Source organism: Lipophrys pholis, assembly GCF_963383615.2.
Source record: "Lipophrys pholis genome assembly, chromosome: 22".
NCBI classification, from domain to species: Eukaryota; Metazoa; Chordata; class Actinopteri; order Blenniiformes; family Blenniidae; genus Lipophrys; species Lipophrys pholis.
In genome coordinates this window covers 17033284-17054242 of record NC_137644.1, presented here as the reverse complement: position 1 = coordinate 17054242, position 20959 = coordinate 17033284, and the positions used below count along the sequence as shown (strand labels likewise).

Here is a 20959-nt window from a genome sequence, read left to right as displayed (position 1 = left end):
GAAGCTGCCAACAAATGAAGAGAAAGAATGATTGGAAAAAGAATAATTGAAAAGGCAAGCCAGTGATTTGAAAATAAAAATTGATCAGAGGGGCCGTTTGAGGCGTGGAGTCACGTTTGTTGGCCTCAGAATCGGGCTCCGCCTGGAAACCATGAATTAGACACGGTGCAATACTGTCGTTTTTCCCGTTTTTCAGTGAATGACGGTGGCGAATTATGCGTGGTCGAAAAACGTTCCTGCAAAAAACACATTTCCAGCGAATCACCATCTCGTTGGGTGTGAGATCGCACAGAGCTTGTGTTGGTTACCGCTGGCCCATCAACACAGACGCACTTAAGTACACCCATGGATTTCAACATCTGACGGCCCCGCCCAGCCTCACCTCCGCGCTCGCGTCTCCCGCTAGACATTTTTCCATTTGCACCTCTTCTCCCTCCCCTCCGCATTGTAGCGTACAAATCAGCTCGACAAGGAACACCACTTCTGGTCACCTCGTCCGCTTTCCTTCTGCTCCTTTTGTTGCCTCCACTCGCCGTCCGGGGAATCAGATGCAATAATACATAAACAAGAAGCCCCCTAATACAACACAGGCTTTTCTTCTCAGCCTCGGACTTTAGCATTAGTTATTAAGGGCTGGGTAGAAGACGAGCGGTTTGTAACTAGATTGCTTGCGTGGGGAGACTCAAGCCAGACTGTTTTCTTTAGCCAGACACACTGTGAACAAGCCTATTTGAATATCAAAAGAAAAAACAGGGAATGTGTGAAATAGACTTGGACCCGGGTTGATTATGAATACGTCTTCGGAGTGGAGGGGGGAGGTCAGAGGTGAGGGAGTTGGGAGTACGGGCACGCGCCTGCTGTGAAATTGCTAAGTTTAAAGTGTGTGTGTGTTTGTTTCCTTGCGTGTCCGGGGCAAGCGAGTGGCGATAGACGGGCTTTGTGTACAGCAAACATGAAGAAAATGGGGGGGGGGGGGGGGGGGGGCTGTCACTTCAAATGTGCCCCGGGGCCAGGCAATATCGCACAAAACACAATGAACGGCGGTGACACAAAGAGAAATAAAATCAAAAAAAAGGCTGTAAATGCATTACAGCGGCCTGCTAGACAGGAGTAGTTATTGAGATATATTCACACTTCACCTCCCAGATGACCACTGGGCTCTTCCGATGCCTACACACAACAAAGAGGCAATAAAAGAAAGCAGGGGGAGAGGATGTAAAAGACAGGCAGAGGAATATTGGGGGGGGGGGGGGCAGGGACGGTAACACTTCTATAGCTGGAAAATTGTTATTTTCATCATTTATTCATGGAGAATGTGATCGAATCTGGAAGGGGGCTTTTGATCTTGAAGTAGTGCCTTTACAGCAGATACAGGCAAACCCGAATACACTATATACACATGCCGACAGACGGCGGATGATCTTATATATATATATATATATATATATATATGTATATATATATATATATGTGTGTGAACACTATACAAGTTTTCCAATTGGTAGTCTCACTACATACATTCCCATCACAAATTCCAGATGTGGCTACATATGGAGCCGTAATAAAGTCTTTAGATGAAGCATTGGATTAATTGAAGCATACAAGATGAGAATCCAAGCAATTAAGACCCCCAGTGTGTTTGCATGTGTCTGTGAGGCATGTGAATAAGCGACCGTGTAGCTGTGTGCGTGCGTGTAATGATATATGGCAGGTCCATACAACACTGGGGAGACATAAATTACAGATATTACAGATTAATTTCAAAGCCATTAAAGACATGTGAGTGTGGATGGGTTGCACAACCATTAGATATTCTACATTAACACTGCCGCTCTGATCTTTTACTTACAGAGGAAGTGGGTACAAAGACGTATGAAATATCGGAACCTCTCAGGGCAAGTAATGGATTTTATATTAATGTGATCATATAGAAATTATAGAAGAGACACAATACGTCAGCAGTGGATATAGAGGGTATGAATATGTAAAATTATGTGTTCATTACCATCATGACATTTTTCTTGTGTGAAACGTATGCCAATAATTATCATATTTGTCTCAACAATCAGATCTTATCTGTTATTAATGGAAAACAGTGGAGTGGCTTGCACTACCAGATTATACACGGTTCGAGCGAAGGAGCCTTTTTGTGTGGCGTTTGCACGTTTCCACTGCGCGTCTTTGAGGGTTTTACTCAGGCTTTCTTCCGAAAAGACACTTGACACAGTGTACAGATGGACGGCATGGGTGTGTATGCACAGGGTAACCCAGAGAACACAGCAGCGCTGCCTGCACCGACTATATAAGAATCTGCACTTGGTACTTTGTATGATGCTTTGTGCATTACCATTTTTATGCATTTGTTAACCAACGGTGCATAGCTGGATTTAAAATGAACAATCAAACTCTTATTTCCAAAGCTGTGTTGGTGAACGTTTGAGTTAATAATTATATTGACTTCAAGCAGACCGTTGAGAGGGGGTTAAAAAAAAGAGTTTAGGAAACTCCAAATACAGAGAGTGAAAGACACACATGACTAAGCTTTAAGTGTTGAGTAATCCCAGAGCCACAAGAATTCATCAGCTCAATCTCTCATTTCTAAACTCTTTTCCTCTTTCCCAACAGTGAGTTTAATTTGAAGAGAGAGAGGGAAAAAGTCCCTATCCACGCCGTCTCAATACATATTTTTCTAATTTCTTCCTTCAGAAATCTCTTAATGGCTTCTTCGCTGGACCCTGATGAAAACAATGACTTTTAACCTTCCTCCTCCTCCCTCCATCCCACCAGCCATCTCTCTCCTCCCTACATCACAGTCGACTTATTTCACTTTTTAAATGATTTCTTACTCCTTCAATCTCTTTTCAGCCATTCAGGCCCTGGCCTGGGCTCGTGGCCGGCGCTGCGCATTGTGACAGGTGAAATGAAAGCCCAGAGAAATCTCATCTTCTTATAAACGCTCCAAGGCATTCAAGTCAGTCAAAAAAAAATATTTTTTCCACCTTCCTTCTGAGGCCCTGACAGATGGAAGGAGAGAGAGAAAAAAAAAAAAAAAGTGAGCCGTTATATGAAGACCATTTGGGTTTTCCTTTATTCACAGTTAATCAATGCTGTTCTCTTTGTGGCGGCGGGGGAGCCGGAGCACTACTTTTTGCATGCATTTACAGACTCGCCCGCCGTATGAGTGGCGTTTCTTGTCAAGAAAAGAACTACAGCCTGCATTGTAATGTCTTCCACTGGCAGTTGTCAAATAAGTCATTCTTTGGTGAGCGAGGCCTCCTTAAAACATAAACCGCTCAACCAATAGCAGCCACAATTACTTTGCTCCCCAATGAAGAAGTGATGATTGTTTGCAGTCTTTAGACGTATTACCTTACCATCTTTTATCCTTTCTACTTTATCAGTGAAGCGTCAAAAAAAAAAAAAAAAAAAAAAGCAAGCAATGGCAACAGACAGCAGCAAACAGTGCTGTCAGGCATCGCTGATTGAAACCTCAAGGTCAAAGACAGAGTAACAGAGAGCCAAAGAGAGAGAATGAAAGCGAGAGAAAGGGTAACACAAGTTTAGACTCTCCAGGGTCTGGCTGGGTACCACACATGCTTCACTACTGTGTGTGCGTATGTGTGTGCACTGTGTGTTGTTTCCCTCTCCTTGTGGGGTCCGAAACCTCAACACTCACCGACACGAGGAGGTCCAACTGAAGTTGTTGGAGCCCCGTCGCCGGTACATCGCATCAGGATAAGATGATGGGATAGAAGGTTACAGTCTGATCGCAGATGTTTAAGGACGAGGGAAGGAGAATGGGGTTGAATGATGTAGATAAGCGGGACCTGCAATACTGTAGAGATGTGTGTGTGTGTGTGTGTGTGTGTGTGTGTGTGTGTGTGTGTGTGTGTGTGTGTGTGTGTGTGTGTGTGTGTGTGTGTGTGTGTGTGTGTTAGAGGTTTTCAAGGCCTCTCCCTGCAGGGGGATTCTGCAAAGTCACCCCGCTCTCCACGTCTCGTCAATCTCTCTCTCTCTCTCTCTCTCTCTCTCTCTCTCTCTCTCTCTCTCTCCATCGCCGTTTCGCTGCTCCACGCTCCTGTTGCCTTTCTTTCTTCTCCTGAGAGCAACTTTTTCAAACTGCAGTATGACCTTCTCGGCTACTTCTCTCTCTCTCAACCTCTCCACTGCAACTCCTCATCCCATCAACATCTCTTATCTGCAACTCAAAGAAACTCTGTTCCCTCATTCTGCCTTCTAAGAGATAGACTTTTTATAGCCTCTCCACTCAGAAACCAAACTTGCAATTATATATTATTTTCAGTCTTTTCAGTAAAATAATAGATGTCTTTTTTTTTTACTTTTTCTTTGTCAAACCATGAACTCCATCCAGCCCCCCATCCTTCTCTTTTCACCAATTCACCCGAGCTCCCAAAATCTCCTTTCTCTCCTGCATTATCCAACACGCTGCAAACGCTGGCTAATTTATTCTCCTTTGTCTGTCACACACCCCCTCTGTCAATACTTTTTACACCTTCTGGCTCTGTCATCTCTCTTTCCCTCTCTTCATATCGCTATCTATCCATGCTTATCCACTCCAGCTATTAGGGCAGCCCACTCACTCTATCTTTACCATCCATTCCTCGTCTCCACCCCCCCCCCCCCACCTCCTCACCTTGCAGCTCTCCACTCTTGCTGTAGAGCTCTCTCCTCTGCTCCCTCAGGTAGGCACTCATGCTGATGGCATGGGAAGATGACTCAAACCTACAAAGTACACAAAAAAGGTTCAACAGGTGGGCACGCCGCATGAAAACAACACACAGCGAGACACACCAACGCATCAACAACGTTAATAACACTAATCCTAAAAGTGACTGGAGGAACATTGCATTTTGAGAGATTACCCGTCGAAGCACAACATACTCGAATGAAGAGTAAATCCTTCATACCCAGAAATATTATGAATTTGTTTGTAATGAGCTTCTTCATTTTTCATTTTCATTTTTTTTTTCTTCAAATATGAAATAATGATGAGAAAGCATGTATGTAAAGACCACATATATATCTAAATAAAATAACCTGGCATACCATTGGGCTGATTAATTGTTATCCAACACTCGTAGACTCCATTATTTAAGAACAGGCTTCGACTTAATAAACCTAATAAGGCCCTGACTTAATAAATCCACTAATAGCCCTGTGGCGTCCTTCATTCTCTCCCTCATTCTCCCCGCGCTGCTAATGGATGAAAGCTGCCGTGCAGGTGCAATCGCCAAGACGGCTACGACTCCACAAAGTCAAATTTGTCCACAGAGTTTTACCACCGGGTTAACCTTGTGTACGTGAGTATCCACATTGTGATTGGCGCGCTTGTGTATCATGAGTGAACAATTGAAGAGACACATTCGCGTTGCGTCTTGTTCTGAAAGAATTGTGCGCATGTTGCCTGAGGTCCTACTGGGTTCATTAAGAAGCATGTACGAGGACGCTGTGAAGACTGAATAATTAAAAAACAAAACAAAAAAAAACAAACAAAGCACGCGTCTCAGAGGAGCTGCCTAATCCATGCGAGAAGCGGATACGCTCATTCAGCATCCCTGCAAATATTGCAAGGTGTCAATGCACATTGCATTACCGTAACTAAATAATGGACTCTCCTGAATTGCCTATCGAACAGTATGCAGATATAATGTTGTTTCAGGCGAGGTAATATCACACTGATGCCTTCTCGTGTTTTACAATGCCTGTTTTTTTTTTGGGTGTTCTTTAAAATATTAACAACACACATACATAGATTATTAGGCTCAAGGCTGTTTGATTTGTTTCTGTTGCACATGTTTGCTGTTCACATGCTCCCAGTATAACAAAAAGGTAACAGCCTTGGCAGTTCTGCTTTTCTTTTCTCAGTCTTGTGCATTTTGAGTAAGAAAAACAAACCCACACCGAATACAGTTTTAAATATTTAAAACAGAGAAAAAGAATAACAAACTTAATTTTCTTTTTTTGCCACATTTTTGGGACCAGCATGCACGTGACAGACCAAAGATCCTTACTTGAAAAGCGACTGCTTGGCACGCTGCGGCTTCTTCTTCGCAAAGAAGGCAGCAAACTCACTGCCGGTGCTGGCATAGGACAGCTGGGCTGATGGCTCGGTGGCACTGCGGCTGTTCTTCACATCCAGATACTCCATGAGCAGAACCTGAACGGCAGAGGAAATGTGTGATGAGAAGCAAAACAAAAAAAAAAACTAAGAATGAGGGAATAAATGTCTCTCCGTGTTATTTTGACAGTGGATTTGTTGTGTTTCACGAGGACATCCATCTTTCAATAGCCACTTTATAAAGAGAAGTGTCACGGCACACTAAACAAGCTGACATTTTACATCATTCAACCGATTTTGCAAAGTAATTTCGGCCATCATGTAAAACTGCTTAATTAATGAACATAAAATCTGTAGAATCCAAACAAAACAATGTCATTCATCACACCGATTGCACTTTATTAATACTAGATGTATCACAAATGTGTGCCTAAATTCAGATGACTTAACCTCAGATAATAATGAAATGCCATTTAGGGCTCACAGTAGGTTTTAGGTCAGATTTCTTATTTTTTTTTAATTAGTAAAGCTGCAAAGATTTACCACCACGGGACTGCTGGATTAAGTGGAGAAATACTTGTAATTTCATATTTTCACCTAAGTTTACAGAATGAAGCTGTGTCAGTTAGTACCTCTCAGGAACACTATTTCTATTAAAGGGACAGAAACACCTGGCGAATTTCCTTTGCTTTTTTTTTTTTTAACATTTGAATCATTTCATATTGACGCTGCCTAACACTGATGTTCACTCAAGTGCTTACAAGCAAACTCTTAATTACAGAGGCTACAAATGTGCAATTATGGTCATGTCAGACAAAATGCTGGTAATCATGGCGATATCTTTGATCATGGCTTTAAATCTGTGGTCTTAATAATATTATTCCAGTCGAGCACCATGTCAGACTTTTCGATAAATGCTACTGGAAGCGCTTCTGAATTCTTCTTCATTTGTTTGCGCTGGCAATGTTTTTAGATGTTTTCACCTATAATTCTGTGAAGTGCAGTCAAACTTAACCAAGTTAGTAAACTGATTCAAAGTTCTCATCGATTTCCAAATCCCATTAGAAGTAAAAATACATATCTAGTAGGTAAGCCAAAGACCTCTTCTGAAAACCAGGAGGAAGTCCAAACTTTGAGGGAAAGGACAGCCTCTGACATGACTGGGTGCCTTTGATGACCGCTGTAAAAACCCATGTCCTCCATATCCCTGATCTGTCTGCATGATCCATGGTGAAATCCATCAAAGTCTTATCATGCTTCATAAAAATCTCATCAACTTCTAACAATAGTCCAGAACAAGCAGAGTGAAACTCTGGCCAGACCGAGAAAGTTCACTTCCCCTCCTCTATCATTCTATCTACACATTCCCTCTGTTGCTTTTCATTGGATCTCATTTTTCAAAATCTCCCGAGGCTTCATCTCTCATTTCTCACTTTTTCTATTTTTTCTCGCTGGTACCGTCTACCTCAGTTCATCTTTCCCTTCTTCTCCCACCCCACTCCATTCCTCTCTGTGTGAATACATATGTTCCAAAATAGCCTCCCATATCTAATGGCTTCATAATTTAGCAGGGCCATTTAGCCTGTGTGTGTCTAATTCTGAGACGCAGCGTGGGTCAGCCCAGAATGGGACAGGAGTAATGGCTGAGCAGACGGAGATCCATCCCCACCGTAATGATGTAATTAACGCCGTGAAGACCACCCCCCCCCCCCCCCCCCATCACGCATGGGAAAGCCTCCATACACTCGCGTAGATAATAATCCCTATATGCACACATGTGCATGCATGAAAAACAAATCAGACATTGGTATCTTGGGAAAATGTTTTTTTTTTTTTTTTTTTTTTAATGCATGTAGATGTTTTAATGGAAGACGACATAAAGTTCAGACTTCTGTATGCCTTCAGATGACGTTATGATGAATCCGGGGGGGGGGGCCGGGTCACAAATGTTCATGTAAACACATAATCTGTACCGCCTTCCCCTCATCACAGGCAGAGCTGGAGGCTACATCACATGTACGCCCTCCTCAAGTGGCGACGCCAGAGCGACCACTTGCCACCAGCCTCGTGCCGCAGCTAATCCTATCAGTGTATTAATTACTAATGATGAGCTGATGGAGCGAAACCCCCACTTGCTTGCAAGCTAACACCCAAGTCGACTTAATGAAATGCCAGCGCCGGGCTGATGAAGGGGCTCCGACCCTACTTAAATTGCATTAGCCCAGAGACAGAGTGAACTTTGGAGGCAATTAACTGAACTGCTAGGACAGAGAGAAAGATAGAGACAGAGAGGGATGGGAGTCAGAAAGTAACACCCAAGGAGCGAATGAAAGAGGGAGAGATAAGGGCGGAAAGAGTTGTGGAGAATAGAATGAGCAGAGGATTATAGGTGGGGAATGAAAAGCCAACGGAATGCTAATGTGAGCGGGGCGATCGGATGAGAAGGAAGTGGAAGAAAGTAAGAAAAACAAGGAGAGAATACACGGGAACAAGTTATATAACTCAGTAGTGTTTGCTGATATAACACCTCTAAGTGAGTTTCCTCACCTCTACTTTGCGGAGTTCTGGATAGTTCTAGTGAGCGCTTCTTTAGTTGACACCAATTTTACTCACATCAGCAGAAAAACATGTCACCAAAATAAAAAATAAATAAATAATTAAATACACAACATTGCTAACATCATGTCATGGATTTCAATAATTGTTTTTTATGCATTTCTGAGCCATAATAAGAACCTCAACAAAGGAAATTTGTATTTCTTCATGTGGGATGATTCTGACTGGATTCAACTTATTGTTGTGGAGGAATGTGAAAGTTAGACTGGAGATTAAATCACTGCTTTACAAAGGAAAGTCTTATTTAAGTACTCTCTTTTTAAGTCAATGTTTACAGTTGATGTTATATGTAACATGTTTTTCTTTCTTCAAGTATTAAAGTTTGATGCATTTACATGAGAGTATTTCTTTCAATCCAACATTCAGTGATTTAATCTATGCATTAAATCCAAGGTATTGGTTTTGTTTGACTTTAAAGGGATTAAGTGGGTTGAGTTAAAGGTAATTGATGAGCTTACGGCTGGCGTGTCAAACATAAAGCCGGAGGGCCAAAACCACTTAGCAAATTGTAAACATAAAAAAAAAGAAGAAAAAAAAAAGACTTTTTTTGAGAAATTTCTTAAGATTAGCAGAAACAAACCAACAGAGACATGAGCTGAGATGTGAGTGATGCTGCCATGAAAGACAGCGACCTCGGTAGTAATTGTTTGTTTTTGTGAAAATATAGACATTGTTAACACGTATACTCTGCACTACAGCAAAGAAACACAATACAGGTTTAATCTAAAGGTTACTATGGCGTTATTTTACCGGTCCGGCCCATTCAAGATGAAATTGGGCTGTATGGGGAACCTGAACTAAAATACACTTGATGATGATGAGATTCCTTTATTGCCATTTCCATCCATCACACGTCACACCAAAAGGCCCTGGAGGTCGTTGCATTCAGGCTCTGATGAGCCCAGGAGTTTGAGGTGCTTTGAGGGAGTGTACAGATGTGACATTTGCAGCTGCTTGAAAAGCCTTTAAAGGGTTCAGATGAAGGGTCCTGAAGGATACCTCAGTCGTAAATGACACCCACAACCTAACATGACCAGGAAACATCCAACCTGAATATTTATTATGATAGTTCACTGGTCCAAGCAACTAAATTTGTGGGAAAACTTCCAGAACTAGTCGTCAGAGCAGAATATACTGTAATTGTCCCTAACAAAAGATCAAGAGTATCTTATCTCTAAGCCTTCTTCCTCCCACTTGCCCATCAGGTCAAGCACATGAAATCCTATTAAAACTACTATTACTTCAGGCACAGATCCTATTACTGTCAAATGTGTTTTACCAGACGGCTCAAATGCGAGGCACACTTAAACATGACAAAGAAAAAAATACTGAAAATAATGAGCTTTAGCGGAACACGCGGCGGTGGAAAAACAAAGAACAAAGAAAACAGGGACGATAACAAATGCCGGATTTAGGAAAAGATTAGCATGATGAACCATGCACCAAATAAGAAAGACCAAGAGACGAGACAGGACAAAGACACGTGGAGACGCGTGGAAATCTGGGTAATTAGCGAGCAACGGGGACACAAAAGGGAAGCAAAAGGCTGAAGAGAGAAAGTGATACGGAGGCAAAGGTCTGTCATGAGCGGCTAAGGAATGATCAGCGGTAAGCAAAACAAAGAGCTGCTTCAGTGATTGCATCCAGAGCATCACAACAACGCTAAACTGCACAGATACACAAGTGACACGAGTAAACAAATTCAATCATGTGAAGGATTAATTAGTAACGGGCGCCACAGCCCAGAAGGGAGCGAAAACCCGGGAGGTCTGATGTCAGTGGAACTCGTACTGGAGAACATTGGAAACTCGGAATTTTCTCCTTTCTTTAAAGGTTTGGTTTGAAGTTTTTTGTTTTTTTTTCATTGTGAAGCACACGATAAATCAATGACAATACCTTCCGTATACATTACATTCAAATATCTAAAAATAGATCGTATAGCATAGTACTGGTTGTAACCTGATGAGCAAAACAAAACAACAAAAACCTGTAAAACCAATAAAACATATAACTCACACCCTACCACTAACATTGTCCTACATCATGTGTCAAGTGCAAAATTATCGGTTTCTAATTTGCTTCAAGTCCTCCAGTCGGTCATAGAGGTTATACTGAAACTTCAACAAATGTCAAGTGTCAGTTAAGTTTTCCAGGCGTTAAAAGTTTTTCCCCACAAAGGAGGCCATGTGACAGTAGATGGCGCTGTGTGCTCTTCACAGAGTGATAATCCCAGTATTACCAAGAGTAGATTTGGGGTTATCTTGGTCTTAAAAGCAAATAAGAATAAAAAATATTGATGTCCAGAAACCTTGTAGTATAAATGAGGGGGGGGTAAACAGGATAATTGTAAATGAGTGCATCAATCCACAAAGGAATTATGATCAGAATCTGTGAAACCTTGCATGGGAGAAAGAAGAGGTTTGTCATAATCATGGTTCTTCACTCCAAACAATGCTGCTGGTTCCAAGATTTTGTATTTGCAGGAGTGCGTTTGTGTGCATGAAAACATCCTGAAGGACTCCCCCCGACAAAGACAATCATTTCAACCAGCTTCGGTCTGCACTTGAATGCTTTGGGTCTCATCCCAAACGTAAATCAGTCCGCTGTGTTGAGTGCTAAGTTAAATTAAAAAAGAAGAAAAGCTTAATGGAAGCCCACATTTGCAATTCATTACTGGAGCTCCCATCTATTTCTTCCCCGCTAAAACGTCCTAATGTCACCCTTTATGTCAGGAGGAAGTGTATGCTCATCTTCTGTTCTTTCCATTAGGGGGCCTAACAGCCAAAAATTCCGAGCAGGTGAGCACTTCTCATTGGGTAAACTCAGCAGTCAATTGGCTGAAATTAAAGAAATAAATATCACTTCATTTCCTCTTACATTACTTCCATCCCCTCCATCTTATTAAGTCAGCCAAGAGAACAATTGCAACGCTTTTGTTTCTCTCTCTCAAGGCTTTATTGAAATCGGCTGTTTCCCCAACTAAATCCCCCGGCTGGTGTGTTGTCACAAAACATATTGACTGATATCCCTTGCTGCTAGCTTGAAGTGAAAGCCCAAAGTGTCCTTGGCCGTCAAAGGGTTCTGTGTACACCCCGTATTGATTGTGTTCCAGAAACTTCAATAACCTTCACAAGTTCTGACAGAGCTTCAGCCACAACTACTCTCTCAGCACTGAACTCCTGGTAACCAGCAGGGGGTCCCACCTGGAGCGGGGGCCGTGTCTAGTAAATCTTTTGAAGGCTATCTTGTTGACGGAGGGAAGGAGGATACGCCTACGTGTTTGCTGAAAGCCCCTCTAGAAACACTTGGCTCCGTCCTTGCCGTGTCCTCAACACGCCGTATGATGCAAGAACAATTATGTGTGTTTATCGTTTGAGATACGGAACTAAGGAGGATGACGGGTGTGGGGTCTCTGCTTGACATTCGGAATAAATGCGTTTTTCCTAGTCTAATTTAAAGAGATAGACGGTGAGAGGCGATGACGATTGCACATATTCACAGCAAAGACACAACAAAGCAGTAAGATTCTCTTGTAGGAATTGGGGAAACAGCCTTTATCTCTTCATATATAGATGAGGCTAATGGCTCTTCACTGATCTGCCATCAAACCAGCACGTTGGATCTCCCAGAGCATGTCAGGAAAATGCAGGTAGGAGCTCAGCCAGTCCAAAGATGCAACACTACACACATGACATTACAAAAGTCTTATAAAGAACACCTTCTGGTGATCCTTCAAGATGCCGCCAACGCCAATACCCTCATCTGAGACGCTTTTTAGTTAAAGCTCAAGTCACAACAGGGTCATAATCCGCAGCAACAAGTCAGAAACATTATTGCAAAAATGTACATCAACATTTGATTAAATCCCCCAGTGATCTTAATGTAGTCGATGTAAGGGGAGGGGAGGGGGGGGGGGGGGGGGGGGGTGAGGGAAAAGGGACCTTGCAACACCACCGACATGGTAGACTGCACTCCGGCAATATGTAAATATGACAGTGCTTTGGAGGGCAGAATAAATGTGACACATTGATTAAAACGTTGGGCAAGAACAACGTAGCAATTTCTCTGCTTCGTATCTAATTAAAAGGGCTCATTGTCTTCTGGCTGCTCTCTGGCAGTTCAATTCGCCTCGTTTTCACTCCGTTGATGAGCCGAGAGAACGCGGTGCATATTTAAGCCACTTGTATATTAATATATTTTTGACACAAACACAAGACACCCCCTTTGACTCGGTTAATCTACGGCAATGAAATGATTCATTTACGAAGCGGATTCAGATTAAGCTATAGGCTCTTGTCACAATCAGAAAGGCCAGATGGGGAGGGACGTAATCAGCAGGGATACTGGAAAACCATCTCAAGTGCAAAGGAAGAAATGTGTAAAGGAGACACCTCAGCTAATATTTCAAGTGTTACAAACTGTCTTGAATGTCAAGAATTTACATCTATTTGAGTTTCTGGTCCAGGTCATGATGTTGGTCTGAAAATCTGACCAAAGTTCAAGCGAATGAATTCTATCAGTGAAAAAAAAAGATTTCACTTTGATCCACAAATGTACTAAAGCAACTGGGGCATCGTATCACGACATTACACAACACAAAGGTGCTTAAACCCAACAATATCGGTCAGATTGTACTCCTTGCTGGATGACGTAGGTGTCTGTCACTGTCTGACAAATACAACCCAATGCCACATTTCAGACGTGGCATTCATCAGAAGAAATACAAATCCTTGAGGCGTGGAATGATTTTATTCAACAAATTCTATCACTTGAGGGGGAAGCGCATCCTCCTTTACATTGAAAACCCCTGAAGGAAAGCGTCCTGTATGGATGGCCTCTAAGCATCTGTCCTATCAATGTATAACACCATCTTCAGCAAACATCCCATAGGCTGGTCACTTTCTTGCTTCAGTAAAAAAAAATCCTATTTTTTCAGTTCTTGGGTGAAGCTCTAGAAATCAGTTCTTTTACTAGAAGGAATACAGTTGGCATCTGTCCATATTTTTGGAGGCAGCCTCAAAGTTCCTGGTCTGCAGCGAGAGAGCCACTCATTAAAAGTGTGATTTGCACTCTGGTCACACACTGGGAGCAGACAATGGACGTGGCGAAGCAGTCACACAGCCACAAATCCTTGCAGAATGTGCAAATGGCAAGCTAATTAACAAACGTTCATGCCTCCAACCAAACGGCCGACAAGGTCAAAGGGTGATGGACGGCAGTATCCAGAGTCGCTGAGTGCCAAATATACATTGAATAACACACCCGCTGGGGAGTCCTCATTAAGAATGCATGCACAGGCTTTTGGACTCTCTAATCTCTTCATAACTCGATTAACCAGTTACCTGATAAAATATTGGGACAGCTGACTTGATTGTAACTCAAAGCTGATTCACAAAGTATCTCCCTTGGCAAGAAATGTTTTTTTGGGTAACATTTAACCGGGAGAACATCATATTTAACACGACAGGCTGATACGTTACGAGTGTGTGCTCGACTGTATTTCTGAATCCCAAAGCTTGGCAATATTAAACATTCATGGACACACACGAAACCAGCCACTGTGATTTCTTTGATAAGACAGTCTGCTTTGAAGAACAGGATATATTCTGATGGAAAAGTGGAAAAAAGAAAACTGCAGTCATGGATGGATTGAGAGCAGTGGGGGGCACGTGCTGGTGTATTCTTAGAAATGTAAATGTAACGGTGGTGTAAATAATCAATAGATATACTCAAACTCATTCCACAGAGGGTCACTTGAAAAAAATAATAATAATAAACCGTCGAGTGGCATTAAAAACACTCCCTCCAGCATCAATACTACCGATTAACATCCAGTTTGTGTTTTGACTCAGTACTTCCACACTGAATTAAACAAGCAGCAGTAACATTTTGAGCATTTCTGAACAGGGACTGAAGCCTGACGTGTTTACCTAGTGCCCACTCTCCGCCCGCCCAGAGTCCGCCGCACATTGATGAACGGCGTCTCTCTGCCAGGGCCTTGTAGCTGGCTGCACCCTGTGTTGCTGTCAGCTCCTGCATCTGTCTACTGGGAAGTCATGTGGAAAGGTCAAGCTGGTTTCTGCACTTTCTGAAAGTTGGAGGATATAAAATATGTGACACCCACCAGAAGGGGTTTCTGTGCAGGTCAAGAATATAATAAGAGGCAGGAGATGAGCGGGGGATTCCAGTGATTTAATTGTAAAAGGAAAATGGACATAAAAAAACAAAAAGGGGTGGTAATAAGTTCTAACAAGTTTTGTGTGTGTGACAATAAAATGACCCCTTGCCAATTCTCCTTAACTGAAAATACTGCCTGGATCTGAGCTAACGAGATACCCACGCATATCCCACTCTTACAGGCTACACCAATTATAAAAAAGAAAAAAGAAAAAGGTCCTGCTGTGAAATACTGCTTGGACATTTGTTCCAGTATTTACACAAAGAACAAAAAAAAAAACAAGCTCAAGAGAGATGCGTGATCAGGGGCTAACGTACAGATCGGGGGGAAAAAACAAACTTGAGCCGGTGCTGAGTCGGCGCTCGCCTCTTTTGTGGGTCTTAAAAAGGGAGATAAGAACAGGCTCGGTATCCAATAAAAACTTAACAGAGCCACAGTGGGAGCGGTAGAAATTTAATTTCTCGCATTGCAGATATGTGACTCTCGAAGACAGAGTGGGCTAAACGAAGGGGGCGAAAGGAGTGTGCCAGTGAAAAAGAAAGCCAGATAATGAGATTAAGGAGGAAATTACAAGGAGCAAAGGAGGGTATGCACAAGGTATTGGGAAATTGAGAGACCGTAATACTGAGGCAGCAGGAATGATGCTGAGGAACGGGGGGAAATGGAAATGCATGGCGGGGGAAGAGAAAGACGGATGAACAACCAGGGGAGAAATGGCAAGCGGGTGGGAGGGATGGACGAGGGGGCCTTCGTATTGATACAATCGGTCAGGAAATAATAACACGAGTGACTGAATAAGAAAACCTCATTTCACATAATGAGTATTCTAATCAAGAGATTACATTATCTCACATCGCAGAGCCAGAGGAGAGTGCAGCCGCTGGCAACTTGGTGTTGGCAGTGGCCGCATGCAGGGGAATGGCTCCATGCCTGCTGCAACTGTGACCGTACAGCAGAGCTATTACAGTAGATGCCCATGCACGCTCCGTCTCAAAAAACACTCGCATGCCCCTTAGATCCTTGTACATGCCAGCTGGGAAACACTCGAGTAGTTGGATGCAGACGCCAGTTAGAAATAGATGGACTTTCACTTTAACTTGGCATTCTGTCATTGGATTGATTTTATTTTTTTTTGCAGCGAAAACAACGAGTCAAACTGGTCCCCGAATAAAGAAAAAAAGAAGATGCATTGTGATCTGTTCATACACTAAATATGAGTAGATCCAGAAGAGCAGAGACAAATATGGACGACGCGTCTCATCCGCTTGATGAGACTTCAGAAAGTTGGAGAAACATGTCACAAACAAAAGTCACAAAGACGAACCACGGTGGAGAATGGTACTTTCCTGCGTATAAACACACAGGCCCTTAAAAATGGATGATCACTTTGAGAGCAACAACTGCGACAGGTTTCCCATCCGAGTGTGGCCGTAGGGTCAGCGCGACAGCTGCTCATCACCCCGGCCAATCAGACAGGAGCAGGGATCAAGAACCCGGCATGAATACACAGCAATTAAAGAAACCCTAAATTAATCCGAGCAATCAAGCCTCCCCTGTCCTTTTTCTCCACTTCTCCCCGACAGACAGAATGCCATCCATCACACCGCCGCCTATTTTCCTGCTGATTAATTCACTGTATGAGAAGGTGAATGAAATCAATGCAACAAGAGAGGGGTGAAAAATAATGGCGGGGGAACAAATCTCTCCGACACTGAATGAAAAGCAAAAAGCCTGAGGGGATGGCACTGAGGGGAAAGTAAATAAACAACACCAAGCCATCAAGGAAAGCACTTTTCAGGTTGAGTGCGAAGATATTGACCCTATATCCAGTTTAACAACACAAAGACCTCTTGCAATAATGTACCGGACAGAAACGTATGGAAAACTGCTTCGTATCATATAAACTCATCTGCCTTCGATTGAGTGCACACACAATATTTCATTCAATAAATAAGGATGACCTGTTATGGCAAAAAAAAAAAAAATCACACCATGTAAATATTTAAATAGTTTGAGTAAATGTCTTCGATCTAAACTGACCTGCAGCACCGTCTGGATCTTGGCGGAGACGTCGGCCTGCTCGTACAGCTTGATGTCCTCCTCGTGAGCCCCGCCGGGCCGCTGCATCGCGATCATCTGCAGGTGGGCCAGCACCACGCTGTGCGCCTGGGCCACCGCCTTGAACTTATCAAACAAGAGCTCCAGCAGCTCCAGCAGCAACCTGCAGAGGGAGCCAGAGAGAGCAGGAGCGGTGATGACTACGAGGGAGGGCAAGTAAACTCTATGGAGTCTAACATAATCATGTTGCATAACAATTGTGAGAGAGAATATACTTAATTGTTATCATTTTGTTTGTGGTATTAAAAAAATAATTTGAACACATAATGTGCATATGGTTTTTGAATAGAAAAATATATTTCCTCAGATTTATCTGTATGGATTTGATTTCTTCCAATCTCACGGAATACTGTATTTATCTGTGCTAAAGACTTCACATTGTGTTACTTAAGCAACAACAACAATGACCCACACGACCTATCAAAGGCAAACTCTGCCCTCACTATACATGTTTTGTTAGTAAAATAACCACTTGATCTCAGGTTTCCACAAACCAAAATCAGCTGCTATTGATTCTGTTTTCTCTCCCCACGAATAGCAAAACTAACCCCACGTGTTATAATGATTAAAAACAGCTTTTAATGCTCCTTTGACCAGCTTCGACTCCATATTATTAGACACATTTAAAATCGGGACAAATCTCAATGCGCCCTCACTATAATTCTTAAAACTTTTCAACAATATAGTGGCTGAAAAGTGATTGTGGATTTTGTTCATTTTTAGGAGCATTCTGCCCAAAAACCTAATCAAAAAGAAATTTGAGGGGGTTTACCATTCAGTAATCAAAAAAGCTCTTTTGTAAACTACATCAGAATGGTCCTTTTTTCAACTATGACGGGACAAGTTGTGTTTTGAGTATATATCATTATGAGGAAATGGTTGTCCATTTAGAGCACACAGTAGACCTACAACTTTTTAATCTTCACAGTCAAATGAAGGATACTTTTCATATAAATGAATCGGTAAAATTCTCAAACACCAATCCTTTTGCTATTATCACTTCAGCATTGTTTATTATTTTTATATATATATCACTTCCTCTGTTTTTTTTTTGGCAACCAGCACCTGAACATTCAGTAAGCTGCCCGGCCTGGATTTGTCTGAACAGCCACTCCAGTTAGTTTTAAAAGGAAGAAGAGAGCGCAGCCAAAACCAGGCTGACCTTCCACTTGATCTGAGTGCTTCTCTGAATTGAAAGCTCACAGTCGCCTCGTCTGCGCTAAATGCTTTCATACAGACTTCGCCATACCTGCTTTCCACACAAGGCCAAAGCTTTCACAGTAAAGAGGGAACACGGGTTACATTAGTAGAGTCTGAATGACATCCTAAAGCTCCCAATGCTAGTGAATTCCCACTTTTAGTAATACAAATGTAATCATGCCGTTTTCCTGACACCCGTCTTTCAGTACTTCTTCTTAACTTAGTTTTACTCTCTTTTTTTTTTTTTTTTATTGTCGAGATGACTGTTGAGTAAAGTCAAATATTTCTCTCTCGATTGTCTATTGTTGTGATTCTACCCTTTCCCCTTGATAATTTCAACTTTCAATAGCTTCAATTTTAATGTGTTTTTGGTGCTGAAAGCGCATGCTACAAAGGTGTGATAAGCTGGCCAATTGTGTCTGAACTGCTGAAGGCTACAATAACAACTAATCTATGGCCATAAATCCCTACGTCTCAGTGTTTTTTGACTTTACAAAACACCATAAAGAGCCTGAGGGTTTTGCCTATGAGGAGTATGCATGCCATATCCTGCCAGTCGTGACCGTATAAGAGTAAAAGGCTTTAAAGATATGACTGCCAACACCTCAACCATCTTTTACTGTCCTCATTTACAGCCAATTTAAATGCTGCAAGCAAATAAAACGTGCTCTACATCTGTTAGGGGGTCAAGGTTTACTGAGACGGTATGAAGATCGTATCCAGGCGAGATGGATGTTTCACTAGGGGGGGGATGTTTTGCTTGGCTGTCTGTCACTACACTCACAGTAGCATTGAGTAAATGTTATTAATGGAGAGAATCACCGTTGAGCAATACCTCCATGAATGTAAGATGCCGAGAGGAGCTGCGCGACGCCAATGAATGAAGGAACTCCGTCGATCTCGCTCATGTTTAAACATGAATGAGTGACGAGAAAAAGGATTCATGGGGAACAAGACGGATGACGATGAACCTTCAAAGCAGGCCAAACGACACACGATCATGTATGTATGCATGGAGGTGTATGCACGCGCTGGAAATTTACAGCTCTGACCTTGTCACCTTTTGTTTGTGCTGAAGCCCAGAGCGCACGCACACACACACACACATACACACACACACATCTGGAGACAGGCACACACAAAGTGGAGACCAGTCCTCATTATCTCTCTGTGGAGGCCGTCCTAATCTATATCGCCTGTGCGTTGAGACCTCTCTTGTCATTTCCTCTCAGGATCGAAGCTGACACACGCAGCTGATGAACACTCTGGAGGAGTCGCGGGGAGCACACAAGGACGAGCAAGTCTCTGACTAACTGACCAGCAGTCGGCTTCACTTTGGAAGGACAACAATAGCATCCAAATGAGATTATCATTAGTTGGGGCTGTAAGCCACAGATCATTAAATTACAGTAAATGGGGGAGATCTACAGAGTATCCAAAGAACACCCTTGAAATATCAGAGAGCGCCAAATCTTTCATACACAAAAGGACAGACAAAGCAGAAACATGTTGGCACAGATTTGTCAATCATATGTTTCCAATGACTCCACTGAGCGAGCCAAAAAGCAACAAAAGAGACAAGCAATCTATCTTGTTCTCGATGTGGCCATCGAGCTTCCAAATTGGATTTAAAACACTCAGGCTCTTATTTTAATGTTCTTTGGTCACTCAAGCATTCGCTCGCTTTATAAACGAGCCCGACTTCTAAAAGGAACACTGATGAGATTGAGAGTTTCCTATATGCGGCTGCATTGTGACGCAAATGGTCCTCTGTAGGCAAGTCAAAATAATTGCATGTAAATAAACTTGGCTAATCAGGATCAGTGATGCATGGACTGCACACCTCTGCAGAGCTGGAAGGAAAAGTGAGATGAGAGCATAAACCAAAGAAAGCACACAGCACACCGCCGTTTATGCTATAAAGTGCTTCAGTGTTGCTTGCTAGTCTGCAGTGCTATAAAATATAGTGTGCAATATTCGAGACCATTGTTCCCTACAAGTGCTACATGGGTTGGAGTTTCCATAGCAACAAGCATTGACTTTAAATTGAAGTGAACATAGGGAGAACTAGGTGTGTATGCATCCCCACACACACACACACACACACACATACACACACAGACACGCCCGCACTCACGGTGCTCGGTAAGTTAAGCGCTCACTCGCGCGCACACATGCAGGCAAACTTAAAACAATCAGCGAGGAGTGGAACTGGGAATGAGCTACATGGTGGCCTATTACACTGAGGTCAGATGAGATCCAGCAGGCAGCGGCGGCAGCAGCAAAGCAGACAAGGCTGGAGAGAACATCCCTGACAGAAAACAAGACGTTGCTCCTAAATGGTTCGGGATCAGTGGAGTGAGACCTGTGCTTCTCCAGCCCGCTCACTGCATGTGCATGTCTGCAGGAGCCGACGTGACCGCTTTAAAAATGGAGCAGTCCTCCTCCACGGCAGGTGTGAAATTGTTTGTGTGCGTATGAGTGTGTTTAACCATGACTTGTCTATGTTTAAAGCAGCAGAGGATCTGTTTTCATGGTCTGCGTCTCCGGTCCTAGCCTTCGACTGTGTTTCACACCTGGTTGACTGTCTGACTATGAACGCCGCGGGACTGCATTCAAAACATGCTGTCGACTCCTTTTTACTGTCAGCCCTTAAATATGCCAAAAGACCCACCTGATGCAACACTCCGAAAAATCCAAGCGATATTTGGATAATGAATACAGCGTGTACAACATAGGCAAATGTTGAGTTTTTTTATCGTTTTACC

General features: G+C 42.7%; 1 protein-coding gene across 1 annotated transcript in view; it reads right to left on the bottom strand.

Moving 5' to 3' along the window:
• exoc4 (exocyst complex component 4) overlaps nt 1-20959 on the bottom strand; it is a 118356-nt gene that overhangs the window by 85899 nt on the left and 11498 nt on the right. The window contains exons 8-10 of the mRNA XM_080492038.1: nt 16914-17094; nt 6033-6178; nt 4655-4743 (exon numbers count right to left, since the gene is read on the bottom strand). Coding sequence (XP_080348164.1) covers nt 4655-4743; nt 6033-6178; nt 16914-17094 — 416 coding nt within the window. The remainder of the gene's footprint in view (nt 1-4654; nt 4744-6032; nt 6179-16913; nt 17095-20959) is intronic.